The sequence below is a fragment of the Rhipicephalus sanguineus genome, chromosome 3, assembly GCF_013339695.2.
Source record: "Rhipicephalus sanguineus isolate Rsan-2018 chromosome 3, BIME_Rsan_1.4, whole genome shotgun sequence".
NCBI classification, from domain to species: domain Eukaryota; kingdom Metazoa; phylum Arthropoda; class Arachnida; order Ixodida; family Ixodidae; genus Rhipicephalus; species Rhipicephalus sanguineus.
In genome coordinates this window covers 83,857,708-83,875,240 of record NC_051178.1, presented here as the reverse complement: position 1 = coordinate 83,875,240, position 17,533 = coordinate 83,857,708, and the positions used below count along the sequence as shown (strand labels likewise).

General features: G+C 47.1%; 1 protein-coding gene across 1 annotated transcript in view; it reads left to right on the top strand.

Moving 5' to 3' along the window:
- The first annotated feature begins 781 nt into the window (after positions 1 to 781).
- LOC125757839 (sodium- and chloride-dependent glycine transporter 1-like) overlaps positions 782 to 17,533 on the top strand; it is a 28,705-nt gene continuing 11,953 nt past the window's right edge. Inside the window, exons 1-4 of the mRNA XM_049414042.1 lie at positions 782 to 902; positions 2,249 to 2,380; positions 4,171 to 4,343; positions 7,766 to 7,953. Of these exons, the coding sequence (XP_049269999.1) occupies positions 782 to 902; positions 2,249 to 2,380; positions 4,171 to 4,343; positions 7,766 to 7,953 (614 nt within the window). The remainder of the gene's footprint in view (positions 903 to 2,248; positions 2,381 to 4,170; positions 4,344 to 7,765; positions 7,954 to 17,533) is intronic.

The following is a 17,533-nucleotide window of genomic DNA, read 5'->3' as shown; positions in this document are numbered from 1 at the left end:
TCAGGTGCAAAAAACATTGGTGCATTTTTTAAGTCAGCATTTATGGCAAGAAAAGCACCTGAGGGTAGAGGTGCATTCGGGCTCCACAACCCTCACAGCCGGCAACAAGGAGGAAGACGATGCGGCTGATGAAGTAACACGATGAGGCTGATGAAGTCAATAGGCAATTCCTGGCCAATACCCCACAGTGGGCGTAAGCCACAGCTGAAGGTGAACAAGAACAAGAAGTGAATAGATACGACCCCACGTACCCTGAAGAGAAGAAGAACAGGCAAGGGGCAGTTGTGCTGATCTCTCTCATACATATAGGGGCTCGATTTTCTTATCTTACCTTTATTGTTCTTACCAGTGATAGTAGCTGGTTAATGCCAGTTGGGCGATTTACCGTACCCCTAAACACAGCCTGATGCGTAAGTTCTCAAAGTAAAGAAAACACTAGGCTAATGGGATCGCGCTTTAAGACATTTATGGAGGAAACCAATCTACAAAGTTTACGTAATAATCCGTCGTGTGCATTCTAATGGTGCGCCCCCACGTAGTTGCCTTGGACAGCTTGCCAAGGAAGCGCCGAAAGAAGACATAGAAGAAGACCGGAAACCGTGGCGACAAGGTGTGTCTGCTCCGCAGCGCGGAAGAAACGCCGCTAGAACTTCGGTGCCCATACACATTGGTAGTAGACTCTCTGAAGCGTAATCGCAGACGCCTCCGTCGTTCTCACCGATCGGCGCCGTGAGTCCAGCGAGCGCCTCACTGAGGAAGATAATCACTCGTGCTCGCTGCCATGCAAGTGGAGAGACAGCCCTTCCGAAGCGAGTCCGACTGTCTACTATGCTGCCTCAACTTCTGCATCGGGCTGAGCAACGTGGCCACCTTCCCCTATCTCGTCTACGACAATGGAGGACGTAAGCTGCAACTCGTATTAATGAACGAAAAAAAAAACACTGAGTTTGAACTGATATCTTCTTTAAAAATTACACCATCTCCCGCTAAAGGGCACCATGAGGCGATGCGAAGCCGGAGCACTTGCAACATCGCGTTCCATTGGCGTTCGGTGGGCGTGCTACCGACCTCGCGTCGTGGAACGCGAAGAGGAACACTACGCGCGTCGTGTCTTCCCTCTAGCCTGGCCGTTCATTCTCACAGGGCGTGCGGGGAACGTCGACAGGCGCGCGAGAGAGAGGCAGCGTAGGAGAGGAGAGAGAGGGAGAGGGGACGCGCATGCGCTGGCCCTCATTGCGCCGCCGCGCAGGAGGGAATTTCGGCATGTCGAGCCCACATTTCAGAGGAGCCAACCGAGGAAAGCGCTGGACTGAACGCGCGCAGCGCTCTACCACATGAAGGAGAGGAGAGTAGAGGAGGAGAGTAGCGTATCCGCCGTGAGAGCAGAAGCGAGAACGCAGGAGAAGCGCAAGCAGGTGCTGGTAGAGAAGTGGAGAGAGTAATGCGCAGCTGTTGGAGAGAGCGAAGGAGGAGAGTCGCGCATGCGGAGTGTGAGTGCGGACTACGCCGCGTTCGGATGACCACGCCGCGTTACATACCCCCGAGCAAGCGATACTTCGCATCTAAAAAGTACAGTTCCGTTATCTTTTCACTAATATTGCAGTTTTTAAAGACCAAGTGAAAACCAAATTTGTTTTACTTTTACGATACAAAATTGGTGGCCTCATACGATAATGTCTCGCCAAGAATTTTTAAGAATCCTTCTTTTGGTTTAGGCCGCTGTGGCTTGAGATATGCGTGAGGCTTGTATTATTTCACTAGGCCGAAAAGAGGCATATTAACAAGTAGCGCAGACGTTCCACTCACTATCGGTTACTACGTACTTTGCGTCTGTATATCGCCGCATCTCGTTCGTTCAGTTATAATGCTGGTTGCTTGAAATTTATACGGGTACGTGGCATTACCTTCCGCCAAACGAAAAATCTTGTTGCTAGCCGCTTGAATGCTGTCCTCTTGCATGCATGTACCACGCATACGGTCTTTCAAGCGAGAGAGAAGATGAGGGCATGATAGAGCATTTAAGTGATTAGAACCCGTGGAGCAAGGAACGTCACTGGACTCTGATTTTGGACGAGAGCACTTTCTTTGTCAGTGCAGGGAATGCTTTCCTTAGCAGCGTTTTTATGCACGCCACTCATTGACCCCAACTAGAAGAACTGTAGCGACATTGCCTGTTGAAAAGTTTGTTATACAGTTAGTTTTATACCTTGGTACGTACATATCTCTTTGGTCGTTGACTCTTGCGCAGTCGTGTTCCTGGCGGTGTACCTACTGCTGCTCTGCACTCTAAGCGCGCCAATGCTGTACCTGGAGATGTTCCTAGGACAGTTCTGCGGATGGTCTGTGCCAAAGGCCTTCGACGGATTCCCCATGGCGAGAGGTGCGTAGGTTTCATTGAATGGCCACAACGTACGGCGTAATCTGGTGCAGCAATCTGAGCGGTCACTTATAGCACAAGCAAAAACACGAGACCAACAACAGTCTTTCGAACAACAGTGAGTGCTTGTTGCATACAACTCACAATTTCACAGGATCATGTTTTGAGGCAAATTTACTGTAAGAGACAGTGCACTTTCCACCAACCTAGGTCAAGTGGACTCCGTCAAATAAATTGATATCAAAAGGCAAAGTGTCTGATTGCCATTGTGCGATCACCACCACCACTCTACAATAACAAATCTTACGTGAGCTGAACCTGTCTTGTCCCTACCATCATCCAACTGTTCTCATAATAATAATATTTGGGGTTTAACGTCCCAAAACCACGATAAAATCTCATAACTGAAATTCATTCTAGGTCGTCCTCGGCTATACTTTCTCTACACGCGACACCAAGCCTTTAACTCCAATCGAGTGCCGGTTATCCTGCATATGCATCATTGGCATGACCGTCGCCGTTTTCTTAACGTCACCTAGAACATTGGCTAACTCGTTTGAAGGAGTGCGCCGCCTCAGTTGGGAGCCTTAACTTTCACAGCAATCCAACTTAGCCCATGAAAATGCTTCCAAATAAATCGACATGTACTATTATGCCTAATTATTCTCGATCCTCAAGCGCGACCGCTATAATGTTGTGCATTTAACTACCATCAGTCGTATATGCCGGTAAAGCATATTTGATTGTGCCTTTCGCACTGCATATTTCGTCATCGTTGAGTAGACGCTGAGTTGATCTCTCCCGCCCAACATGTATCATCACGCATTGATCAGACACATCAGGTAGCGGCTCCTTCCTGTAGGCATTCGCGTTACAGAGCACATAACATGTGACGTGTGAACTACCATCCTGTCAGATGTAGCAGGCCACAGACATTTGAAGGCCCTTTTAACTGACATCAACTAATTCCTTTTATATACGTGTTTCCCTGTTTGTTGTTTTGGTTTGCTTTGTTCTTGCTTTTACCTGTAGGTTCGTTGTCTACGCTTATATGTGTTTTTAGTATTTCATTATATTTATGATTTCCTATATGAAAGTGTTTTTCATGAAAATATTTCCTTATTTCCGTGTTATAATTCACCCTTTATTGCTTCGTCTGATGGTACCGTAAATAAAATTATTTGAAATGAACTACTGTTATTAGCTCCTAAAATTCGGTGCCTTTTAGTATGTTAGCGTAGCGACTAAAGATTTTCGTTCCATCACTCTTGTTGATTTAGACCTATATGTCCTTTACAAGTTTTTGTTCCCTGACGCACTTTGCTCTCGTCTCGTCTCTTATCCTGACACCTATCACTTTTCATTTCGTGTCTCGTTTCATCTTCCTGAATTTAAGTATAACGCTTTTCGTAAGCCTCCGCGTTACTTCCCCGTAGGTACGCACCGGCGAGCTGCAGCTGTAACAGAATTTCTTTTGTTGTGGAATGCTGGTGAACTGCCATTCATGTACTGAGAGTACCTTCCGACGAGTGCGCTCCATCGCATCCTTATACTTCTCGTTACGTCAGTCTCATTCGTGGTATCAGCGGTCGTTACGTGCGCTGAGTAGATGTTTTACTTTGGCACTGCCAGTGCCTCGCTACCTGTCGCAAACCGCTGTTTTCTTCCGATAATGTTGAAGGCATTCGACACAAAGTAAATTTAATAAAGATGCTCCAGATTCCTCGTGCAATGTTGCATTGTCTACGAAGCCTCGCAGTTTCTTACGCATGTCCTTGCGCTCGCATATGCAGGATTGGGCTGGACGATGTTGTTCGGCAACCTGTTACTGGCGCTGTTCCACATACAGGTGGTTGCCTATTGCTGGGTGTACATGACAGCGTCATTGTCACCGGTGCTTCCATGGAGCGCCTGTGGCGAACGCGACACAGAAACCCTCAGCTGTTACGAGAAGAAACACAGCGCAGTAAGTAGTTAGCGAAAAATTACTGCGTTCTTTGGTGTAACTTAAATTCAGGTGATGCCGCAAAGAGCTACCGGGACTCATTCTTACGAGTCCTCCAATTTTATATCTGAAACGCTTGTGATTCTCACGCAGAATTGGAGAAAGTGTATGATGCATCACGCAATGTCTCTAAGGAAAAATTCCACGTACATTAGGTTACTATTGTTAGGCTAAATAATAGAGGCCTGTGCATGGCTCGATGTCAATGTACGTTAAAGAACACCAAGTGAAAAAGATTATTCGCAGCCATACACTACGGCGTCTTTCATAGCCTGAGTCGCTTTGTGATGTGAAGCGCCATAAACCAATGTAACTTATCCGGTACACTGCATTTGGTACGATGCACAGTTACTAAGAATAAGCACTCTTTGTAATCATAGGCGTGCGCATGTTTCTCCATATGGAGCCGGGTCAAGTTTCACCACAGAGCCCCCCTCTCACTGATCGAGTCTGAAAAAAAGAAGCTTCACAATGTATGCAAAAATGAAAATGGAGTGATCGCGCGTTTCTCACAACGACCTGCCTTAGGTCGCGGGCTTTCCGCAGATAAAGGCAGACAGTTCTTGGAGCACAACATCGGAGGTCTCCGGCCGCCATTATCGCCATTAACCTACATGGGCATAACACACACGGGCATACCACTACAATTTAAGCAATCAAGTGACAGGTGCGACTGACTGAAGGTGTGGGACAAGCTTTGCGCCCCCCCCCATTAGATTATTAGTGGCACAGGTTACACCCCTGCCCCTCTGTGCACACGCCTACGTGTGTGATACAACACAGAAAAGCGAGCTACCGAGCTAATTTTGTGTGTGGCTCCAAACAGTCGCGATGCAGCTCGTTTTCCTTGGGAAATTTTCAGCCATCATTAATCAAAGGGGGCTCTCCCGCATGCGTATCTAGTAAACGTGTACAGAACCTACAGGATCTTGCGCTGCACTTATGTGATTGTAGCGGAAGATGCGGGGCACTAGCATATCTCTAATTACGAATATATGCATTGTGTGCAATTATGTATCTAAAGCTGTTCACAAAAATCTGAACATGCAGAGGATGAGCAGGTACTTCATAAACGGCGCCTAAGGTATGGCGCACAGGTTATCGTGGTTATCAGAAGCAATAAATTATCCCATGAGCTTGTAAAAGCGACTTTAATAATGAAAATTTTGGGAGGCGCGAAGCATGTAGGAAAGGGTCTTTCAGCTCCACTAACGTGAAACCTGTGGAGGTGCGAAGCATGCAGTGTGCGCCGATGTTTCCCACAGCAAAATCAATGCTAATGGGCAACGAGAGACAGAAGAAGAATTAGACACAGAGACCCGCAGTGCACATTTAGTCAACGTGCACGCTGCCAATCTTTGTTGTTCAACTACGCACAAGAGTAATCTCCCACCGGCACTACATTGCAGGTCAATATCCAGTGCCTATATACACGCGGTGGCCGATGAATGGTTGTGCAGCGCGAGCAGTCGGTTTTTTTCATTCAAGAAACTCGCTAGCAGACGCTGCTGCCTGCGTCGGCGTTGTCTCTCGCAGGCGAGGGCGCGTTCTCGTACCTTGTGAGCTGGTAGTTCAGCGTTCATCCCAGAAAGAGCGTTTCCATAGCAATGCGCGCCGTTCGCTCTCTGCCGCCCCACGGCGAGCGCTGAGGCGGCGGCCTCCTCTCTTGCACTCAAGCAAATGGAGCAGACGACGATGCACACGCGACAGCAGACGACGATGAGCGATGCACGCCGACACACCGAGACCCTAAGCTGCTTCGCCCATAAATGTGCTTGAAGAGGCACCGACTACTATGATGTGTAGAATGAAGGTAATGCAGCTAATCAGCTGCGCAAAGCGATTCTGCCAAGTATCCGGGAGCTAACTGAAAACCTGTCGTGAGTTTTTGACCAAGGATACGTAGTACATTCACACATTCTACTTACTATGTGCATGAATGATGTAGCAAGTGTTTTCGTTGCACTGCCATGGAAATTTGTCTCGAAGCCAATTGCTACTTTTTTGTCCTTCCTGTAAAACGCTACTCAGTATTAAAATCTAAATTTTTGTATTTCTTTGAGTCCTAGCAAACATGAAAAATACAGACCAGTTACAAGAGGATAGCGACAAACTTAATTGGAAATAAAGTAGGAATAACCTCCTTTCATATATTAAAGCTTTAAGGCAGTGTGAATTGCGTTACCAGTTAAAGTGTCTTCTAGTAGTATTTTCTCCCATCTGAAAGGGCACAATTATATCGACCAAATATAATCAGTGATATCTGGAAATTGAGTTGCACAAATGTATCCCTAAACGAAGTGCGTAAATAAAGGCCACTAGAAGCCACCAAATCTCCTTTGAAGTCGCACACGTCACTCGTTTGGTCAGGATTGTGGCATATTTCACGCTTGAACAATTGTGGTAGTAATTGCTGATGTTTTTTTTACTGCTTTTATTTTGGACGCACACTTACTCCGTGTCTCAAATTTGTGACAGCGGTATTGCGTACGTGTAAAAATGTTCGGTTGTACATCCGATGGTGTTGTCACCCACTGAAAGCAGTTCGCCCTTTATTTTAAGAAGGCACGCTGCATTTCACGGGAGAAAACACATTGTTCTTCGCCACCTTCGAGATTTCGTCCTTGTCGGTGACAGGAACGGTTGCAGCACCTAATGTGCTGCAGTATTAGTTTCCGGCGATATTATCTAGGACCATGCATATCTGAGTGAGCTCTTAGCAGAGGCCAGCTCCACACATCCAGTGACGGAGCTTGTGCAATGGTGTGAGCCCACTTGAATAAAAGTGATCCACACGAAATACTCGGCACCAGGGGCGTAGCCAAGGGGGGGGGTTGGGGGGGTTCAACCCCCCCCCCCCGAAATTTTTTAATTTTGCTTGCATATATATACATGCACACATACAAACGCACGCACGAACATACATACTGTTTGGTTAAACCCCCCCCCCCCCGAAAAAAATTTCTGGCTACGCCCCTGCTCGGCACCCATGAAGTTTGCAACTGGTGTCTGTGTCCCAAGGACTTTTGATCTATTTCGCACAACACCTACTGCATACCGCTGACTTTCCGCGTCAGATCTTCCCGACGTTGCTCCATGAGGCAAACTCGTGCGATTATCTCCTGCCGTTGAGCACGTGTGATTCGGTGACAAAGTGTACATCCAGCGTCTAAAATAACTTCAACGACACTGAAAAGCAGCGCGTTTTGTTGGGAAAATTTCGTATATAGTCCCAGCGACTTTTCGCTTCGAGTGTGTATCCATAGAAGTAGAAACAACAAAACCAATAACACCAATTCAAAGCCAATAAAACCGAGGTAACGTTAGCACGCGCCGTAATGTACGGTAGTGAGCACGTGGTCAACATGTCATTTTTCGTGCAGCATCTGTGCTCCATGGTGAACGAGACGTTGGCCCGGGAGTATTTATCGAAGAACTACACCGGCGACAGGGTCATCGTGATTCATGCAGGCAGAATCCGACTTCCGGTGAACGTGCCCATCGCCGAATACGAAGCCATGCGTAACAGCTGCATCGACGGCAACGTGTCTGCGGCAAGGTCCTTCTACGAGTACGAACACTAAAGCTGCTTTTCGGCTTTACTCTTGTTTGGCGGTCCCAGTGTGCCAGCATCCGCATAATGCGACGCTATAGATATCCAAGCTAAGTGTGTCCCACATGATCCCGCGCGAGTGATTTCCTCTTCGACTACCTATCAGACTAGCTATCATCCGGCCCGGACAGGATGATAGCTAGTCGTATTGCGTCGTTTAGTTTAGAGGGACACTGAAGCATATTACAAAAAAATGACCGAAGATTACGACACCGCTTAATGCGAATTCTCAGCGCAGCTGTTTAGGTTTAAATTGAGAAGAGAATACCGTGAGTAGCGTGACTGGCGGGGACATTTTCGTGCAGCCCATTTCACGTCAACTGCCGCAGACGCAGCAAGACCGCGGAAGTCAGCGCGTGGGCGCGTTCCACAACACCTGCCGCAGACAGGCCTCCGTTCATGAAGCGCTTTATTTCCATATATGGTATCTGTGAGCGCCTTCGCTTGATACCTTAGTGATGACGTCATCGGCAACCGCACGACGGCGCGCACTACTGTTGCGTGGAGGGTGGCTGCCGCGGAACCTGTCATCTCGCCACTGTCGTTCCCTACACCTCCTCGCGCTCTCCTCGCTATCGACGTCTTTCATCCCCCGCTTCGCTTGGCATTCGCTCTCTTTCATTCATTCATTCACAAAACTTTATTAAGAGTCCTGAAGCCCGGTCTTTTCAGACCGAGGCGGGCCGCGTCCACGTCGGCACCGTTAGGCCGAGCCTTAGGGCGCCATCGTGAACCCTCTGGACAGCCCGTAGTTGATCTTCATATGAACAGCTGGAGATCATCTTCTGCCAGTGAAGCCATTTTTCTTCGGGGTTGGCGAGAGTCGCGGGACAGCCCGCCAGCATGTGTCTGATTTCAATGGTGCCACCGCATGCGTCACATTCTTTTCTAATTTCATTTTCAGGGTGAATTTTTTTTTACAAAATACGGAGTCTTTCGTCCTCGTTCGTTCTGCCGGTTACGACGACGACGACGCTGCTCAACGCAGGAACGGGGGGCGCCCAAGAACTGCGCCCTAAAATACGAGATAACTTTCAATCACAGGTACATGCGGGACAGTCAACTCGCCTGTGTAGAAACGTAAAGTCTGACGTCCTTGGTAAAGCGGCACGTCGCTGTCGACTCAGATTGTGGCAGCAGGGATCCTGGAAAAATGGTGAGAGCTGGGCGTCGCACGGCGTGGGTGACTGGCCCCCCAGTGATACGAGCCAACCCCTTAGGCTGGCGAAATAGCTCTACTTGTGGAATGGCTGGCATAACCTTCCCCCTTCAATAAAATTTTGGTGGTGCATCGTATGATGTCATACTTGACGTTTCTGTCCAGGTCACGTGACTTTCCTTCGTGTGATGGCAATCAGAAGTTCCGCTGCTGTGTTATTTAGGGCAAGAAAACACACTGCGGCGAGCTCAAAAAGCACGCCGAAAATTGCCACAGACTACACCAAAAGGCTCTATTTTGGCAAAAATGCGCAGCGGGTATCGCGCATAAAGCCGCGAACACCATCGTCACCTGCGATTGCTAGGGGGTTCGTAACGTCATCTTGACGCCTCTCAATAAAGCGGTATGCGCTTTGTAACCGGTATTAGGGCCGTTGTGCGCTTTGTAAGTTTGTGTATTTTTCGCGTGTCGTAAGCGTATCACGGCTGCTGTGGCTAACTCAGGCTTTTTCTATAAATTCTGTGTACGCCTACATTTTACAGCTGCTCGTTCGTGCGCAAATACGTCGATTTCATTGAGACGGTGCAGACGACAGTTCATGCAATGGCGGAATGCTGGATTGCGATGGGTGCACCTCCACCGAGTGGATCCTAGACCGATCCGATTAAAATTTATTAGCCAACAGTAGTCAGCAGTAGTTAAAATAGGCCAACCGTGAGCGCGCTAACAAAAAGCCAATACTTATCCAGCATCATGAACTGCTGGAATCAAGGGAGTAAATACGATGGGCGTCGCGCCGATGGCTTCAGGCAAAATGAAGCTCTTTAAGTATTACACGCATATTTCGCGTCAAATTTAATTTTTTATTCAAGCTAGTACGTCTGAGCTTTCTAAACTTGCGGTATATGGCCTACATTTAGATCAGGAAACGCTGATGCTGGCCGAAAAACTGTGGTTCAATAAACTTCTAGTTTACTTCCTGTAATGTACTTCGCAATACGATTCATTCATTCATTCATTCATTCATTCATTCATTCATTCATTCATTCATTCATTCAGTCATTCTTTCTTTCCACTCTTCCTTCCTTCCTCTCCCTCCCTCCCTCCCTCCCTCCCTCCCTTTATTCATTCATTCATTCATTCACTCATTTATCAGAGTTCCCATGAACAGCTCTAGACCTCAGTAAGTTTGCCCTTTTGTTATACGAGGAGCACAAGAATGAAAGCGAAACATAAATTCCTTAGAAACAATTGTACAGGAATGCCACAAAAGACAAAAAACGGGATCATTTAAGAACTTTTATTCTACCAAAAAGAAGTAGAAAACATGCAAACGTGAGTCGTGCATAGATGCAGCCTTGTAAATAGCACACATAGTGCAGGAATTACGCCACAGGTGTCAGGCCGGCTAACCGTCCCACTTGCGTGAATTTGTGCAGGCGCCGGGTGACACACCCTCAAAGTGGAACCGGCGGCGCGCATCATCTCGACGCAGGCATCTCTTTGGCTATGGTTATAGCGTGGACTTTTATATTTCTCGCCATTCTTCTCGGAGTACGTTCACTGAGAAAGGTACGTGCGAGAGGGTATGGGCGTTATCAAGCATGAGATGGGGCGTAATGTTGGGTGCAGTGTGTTGAAAAAGAGATTTTATTTACGCTAAAAGTGTCATTACGCCAATGTGTATGCTGCATTCGTTATGTTTTTGCTTCTTTAAGAGATGCTTGCACAAAAAAATAGGCAGTACGAAAGAAAATACGTCAGGGTTGCTAATTCCTAAAACTGTAGCTATTTTAAATTGGTGGGTGTCTTCTTTAAAAAAGTGTTTTTATGAAAAAATACATACCCGGATAGTGTTTGAAAAGTGAAGGAGATAATTGTAACTCCACCTGATTGTACCATAACGCAAGAAAGACGATATGCTGCAGAGTGTCATGTTCTAAGATAACTAATCTTGCTAGGATGTGCCTATAAAACAGCACTTTAATAAGTTGTTCAAGCCACTAACTCGATGTTACCGAAGTAAAAGGTCTGTTTATAATAAATGCCAGCTAATGTAAAGGAACAGTTTGGTGCTGTTTTTCTGTGACGTGCTTGCGAACAGATGCACTTCTGCACTGCCTGTTCTCACTCTGAGCTTGTCAAAATAGTACACTAAAAGAGCGTTGCAGAAGCACCTCCAGTAATTTCTGGAGGGACTAAAGGGAACACAACGTAAGCGACTACAACCACACATAATATATACAGAAGCGCGGCCGGTGAAACGGCCCTGCGTAATGCATGTTCTTAACCGGCGATCATCTGATGTCCTTCGAAATAGGCTGACATCGTCTTGTTGATTAAACGTACTTCGTATAACAGGGCAACTTTGCGACTCGGACAAAGGAAGGATGAAAACATGACACGGCGCTGCATCCTTCCTTCGTCTGTCCGGGCCGTAATGTTGAGCTGTCATCCAAAGTACGATGAATCAAAACCAACTCGCCCACCTCGCTGTCTTGCATCTGCTTGGTCCTCACGGTATGGGGCCTATAGTAACACCACTACAAATGCCCTCCTTCTACAGCGCGCAGTGCTATATTTAAAAGCGTAGACATTACGTGCACTGAGCACGGGTGCCCTCAAGGTGTGTTCATAAAACCAGGGCCGCAGTGGACAGCACGAAAACATATGGGAAGCTGGCCAAAGGAGAAGCAGTCGCAACGCTCATTGCCTGCTTTAGTTCTGAGAGCTGAGCCCTTCTTAAACCTCGCCTCTTCTGCTCGGTTATCGAGTCCTGTGTGCTGGGTAGATAGTGAATGGTGTCTATTCCTTTTCTTACTAAGAAGGAGCTTTCCCGGGAAGCAGGAAGAACGCTTGATAGTGCTCTTCATAAAATGCTGCTGGTTCTCACTAATGCTCGCGCTGGTTAGGACACAAATTTGACGTCAGGCAGGACGGAACAGTTGTACTTACGTTATTCGGCCACAAAGCAACGCAAATCTTAGCTATTCGAATGTTTTTCTCGACGACTTCATGGTCAGGAAGAGGCTTACAGCGTGCTTTCAGGTTGTCTGTATGCACGCAGGCATCGGTCATCATGCTGCTAACTCGGTTCTCCATGCTTGCCTTGCTCTGCGTTGCCTCCTGTACGCTCAGTGGCGCCAGACAAGGCATGCTATTGTTGCTCTGGCCCGACTTATCCAAGGCCTACACCGGAAAGGTAAGGCTTTGAACGTAGAACCAATCTATGTCGCATGTCTTCTCGCGGTGCGTTCCCTTCAAATCGCCGCTTTGAAACGTTCCCTCAAAAAGTGACAATTCGTGACCTCAAAAAAAAAAAAACAAAAAAAACGCTCTTTGTGCGGCCAGTACTGCTCAAACAAAGATGGCTACGACGTCCCGGTTCACGGCAACGCCCTCGCTTTGTTATCGCTATACTTTCACTTAGCGCTGTGCTGAAGTTTGCAGGCTGTGGCTTTCAGTCGCGGTGTTTCGTCCAAAGCTAAATGGTGCAGGCTGCTGATCACATTATATGTAATATATTCAAGACAATGTGATCTGAAAGATTTAAGTTGTTAATGATGTCAGTGGCGAACGAGCGAAGTTAGTTGCGCTGGTTGTGCAAACATCCAGCCTGTTGTTGAGTAAAAACTATGTTTCAGCGGAGTTGAACTTTGAAAGGCCTTGAACTGTAATGATCACTACAAAAGAACCCACAAAACGTCGAAAAACGGAAAACAGCAGAGCGGCAGAAAACAGAGACAGAGCGCGGAGACGTGGCACGCATCAGTGTAATGATCACGCATCAGATGAATGCATATAGAGAGCCTTTCTGTTCTGTTTCTGTTCGCGTGTTTGTCTTCTGTTTCTGTGAGTCCCCGTCTTTTGTGCACGCAACAAAACTTTTAAACATGAATTCATACCAACTCGCCCAGCTATCTGTTTTAGTGCAATTCGTTTTTAAAAATGATTATAGAGATGTTTATGATCAACTGATGAATATTAACTAAACATATGTTCCTTCGTAGCGTTTTGATAATAATGGAACTTTGATAAGTACCAGGTAGTCCTCGAATTCTTTTCACAAAACAAGTGCATTTTCCCGACAAACGCACTGAACACCTGCTGCATAACGGCCCTTCGGTGCAACATAAATTCGTTCTAAATAGGGGGAAACTCAAAAGTGACATGGTAATTTTATTATATATATATATATATATATATATATATATATATATGATGATATACAGTATTGCGTGACATCCATTTGATGCCACGACATTGATGGCGAACGACTCCAACAAGGAAATAGGAGACTGAACCCGGTCATCGCTGAAGTCGAGGCCACCTTACGCTTTCAGCGGGCTGCACTTCCCTCTTGCAGATTTATGTTTAATTATGCTGCGTCGTCCTTATCTTGACTAATGGCAGACACGTTTAAACGTATGCACACAAAACTAAGTTTGCCTTGAGAAGCTACGTTATCTTGATTGTGAGAATGGCTTAAAAATACCCGGATATTATTTTCGGTGACCTTCCAGGATATTCCCGACGTCCAACAATCTCTTCTTTTATGGCAAAATTCCCTGCGATAGTATGTAATTTCATGCCGCTGTTTACGTCAGGGTACGGTTTTCATATACGCAATTAATCCTGAGTGCTGCCTTCTCCTACTGAAACGTTTTGTTCATATCCTGATACCTATTGTTCAAAGCAGCATTTCAACTTTCCAGGAGAAGCCTCTTTACTTTAAGGGTCAGGTTAAAAATTAGCTATTGACTGCAATGAACGGCTCTGACGTGTTGTATTGTTTCCTGCGTTTGTATTAAGAGAAGGTTGCCAGCGCACATAGCGCTTCCTTAGCGCTTTGTAAGCGCAAACGTGGCTCGATGCTTGCAAATTCCATGAACATTTCAACTAAAGTGCAACACTATAGGCTACGAAAATGCAGTGCTACAAACTCTCTCTATGACAGCACCTTAGTTGCACAAACATTAAAAGCGGCCGTCAAAACTTCATTTCGCTTTTCACCAATCTGTATATTTACACCGATTCTTCTCAAGTTGATGGCCGTCTCTCTTTTCCTCTCGTATGTGGCAGACGTGGTTACTGGCTTCCTGGCATATGTTCTACAGTGTTGGTCTGTCCTTGGGCACAATCACCTTCTTCGCCAGTTACAACAATTTTGGCTGGCCACTCCTCGGGTAAGAATTAAGGCTTCACAAAGCGGTGGGCATTTTCTTACCGGAGAGCACGTGAACTGCAGGCTGATTATCGCTGCCTTTGCTGTGGTCTGCCTCTCCGGAAGCATAGCACAAGCACTTTCTTTCAATTTTTATAGAAAGTAATAATTGAAAGAATCAAAATTTCGCTCAAGATAACACCATTGCAGTGGCAGAAAACAGGATAGTTCTTATTTCAAAAATTTATCTTGTAGGATGCAGTATTTTTTGGTCCACTTATCTGTTTGCCCTTCATACAGTTAGAACCCCGCTGATACGCTTTTCAGTGGATCATCAGAACAAAAACATAAGAGCCGGGAATCGTAACAGCCGAGTAACGGTAAAAAAAAAACTAGAAATTTAAATAGTGATGAGAAGCACAAAGTTTTATTTCAGATTTTCGCTTGAAGAAGTCGTGCAGCGTCACCTGGCACATTTTCTCACTCCCGATCAGTACAAGTGTCTCTCAAACACCTGCAGTGCCATGTGGTTTTCGGCGTTTTCACTGCGAGCAAATCTCCGCAACAAATCCAGCCCCACAAGAGAGAGACAGCAAACGTGAGAAGACCACGAAAGCATTTCCCACAATAACTATAGCGATAAGTCCACCCCTGCACCCACTCCGCGCAAACAGGATGACTCCGGGCAACAAAAACTGGTCTCGCAGTCCGCCCTTTTGTGAAATGCATCGAAACGAATTTTAGCAGAAAGACACGTGATAGAAACCCTGTTTAGATGAAAAATACACTTTTCGGAGGTCACGTTACTGGTGGTAGGGCTTAAAAATAGGTCATAGATGTCGTCTTCACCGCTTCTGGCGGCGCTGTTCGACCGTCAAACCACCAAGCAGACCACGCCAAGGCGCGTGAACAGTCAACAGGCCGCCCAGGCCGTCTCCGAGGGCCGGTTCGCAACGTACAATGCGGGAATGGTGCCACAGTTGCGAGGTAACACTGGGGTTCCCAATGCATTGGATCTTGACCCACCATGGTGGTCAAGTGGATACGGTGCTCGTCTGGTCACGGGATCCAATCCCGACGGCATTGACCGTATCTTTAATAGAGGCGCAAACGCTTCAGGCCTTTGCACTCACATTAGGCTGCACGTTAAAGAACCCCTGGTGGTCGAAATTTTCGAAGCCCTCCACTACCTCATGTCTCATAATCATATCGTGGTTTTGGGACGTTAAACACCAACATTTATTATTAGTGCATTGGATCCTATGGGAGCTATGCAGGGGTCTACCGAAAACGACATGGTCCTCATTAGCAAGGTCTTCATCAGCATGGTCTAGTAAGCATGGCTCTCATAGTAGGGTCTTATTTAGTCAGGACATAATTAACGTGACACTAACTAGCAGGATCCCAATTAGGGAGGCCTTCATTAAAATAGCTTTTATTACCGCGATTGCGACATGGCTTGGCTTAAGTAGCTTGACCTTAGCATAGGTTGGCTTGATTGGCTTGATTAAGCATGAAGACTGACTAAGAACCTGAAGAAGGAAGCGAAGGGAGCCATAGAGCGCTCTGGCCGCTGATGATAGTTTCTTGTGGACTCCGCACGGCATAACGAAAAGCTTAACAGCTCCGGTGTAAAAATGCTGATACGCACATAGTATAATCGGCGTGTGTAATCACATCCCATCCATTTCAAGCGCGACCACTTTATGCAGCGTTCAGAGAAGAAAAAAAGTTACGCAACCACCCACTGAAGGGAACCATGAGGGGATGCGAGTCAGCATTGGGGGCGCACACCAAGTTTCCGTTACGTTCACTCGGCGTTTCCGTTAGTGTGTGAGGTTTGTATTTAGTGTTAGTGTTATCATTACGTTGCTTTTGTGCGTTGCTTTGCGTTAGCGTTCCGTTCCTTTGCTTTCCGTCGGCGTTCCGTACCTCGGGGCTTGCAGCTCGACGTTGCCGTTTCGCTTGCGCTTCCCTGGCCCGGAGTTCGGGTTCACCTTGCCTGCGCAGCCTTTTGCGTTCAGCATCGCGAGCCCTGCGCTCCTGCTCCGCGACGATCTCGATCTCGGCAGAGGTTGGAGTGCTGCTGCAACTGGCGCCGACGTTGACGTTACGACTCATCTGAGCGGGACCGAAGCGAGAATGAAATGAGGGAGGGAGAGGAGAGAGTGGGTTACAGGCTGTATTTGGCTGCGGCGCGGCAGCATCACGTGAGATGAGAGGCTGCGCCGCGGCTGCAGGGTGGGGGAGGAGGGGAGAGAAGGCAACCGAACACCTGCGTAAAGCGGGAGAATGCGAGAGAGAGTATGCGCATGCGCAGTGGAGCGCGGACGCCACCGCCGGAGATAGTCCCGAGCAAAATCTGTTTCGCATCTAAAAGGATGACGATAGCGGTGCTAAAAAGACGCGGAGGTGGTGTCCGGTTCCCGGGATAGCCTAGCAGACGACAGCTGCCCAGGACTGCTCATAACACGCATGCGCGTATTCTCGTTCATTTTGCCGCCGTGCTCCGTTCTACGGCACTTATCAACTCGGCGGTCGACGCGCGCGCCTTAGGTTAAAAAAAATTAGCGGCTTACGTTAAAATGCTGTCGGGTTAGAACGTGAAGCTGCCCTAGTAACTATCCTGCCTTTATATTGGCGAGGTGGCACGCCGCGCCCATGCATGACACAAGGGACTCTACAGTCGGTAGCGCTATTACGTACCATATGGTGTCTGTGACTGCGGTGCATTATTCTCCCCTTAAATCCTCCATCAGGAACACTATGGTAGCCTCTTTCGATATTTCATGGTCTATGCGAAAGACGGCACTCGTGTCTCGTCGCAGTTTTCTTGGTTGTCGGCCTGCTCGCACAATCACTGCCATCGTTCTCCGTCTCCTCGTATGTCGACAGCCTGTCGTAGCTTGACGTGACCACGAGCCTTGTATGTATCACCCGGACATGGAATGCTGCATGTCCGGGCAGCACTCGTGGACTTTTCACACGCGCATGCTTGGGTTATTGGCACATGCGATGCCGCAGTAGCTTTTGGTTGTAGCAACAATAAAATTTTAGGTTTCTAAGGACCGAGAAATTCCTATCTCGGTTTTATGACTTTACCTATTTAACGCATTATTTCAAGCGTCGCCATATCTTCGTTAAATGGAGTTCCAACTGCATCTACATTATGCAAGTCTAACTGAAATATGTATTTCAGCTATCAAATTCTTATT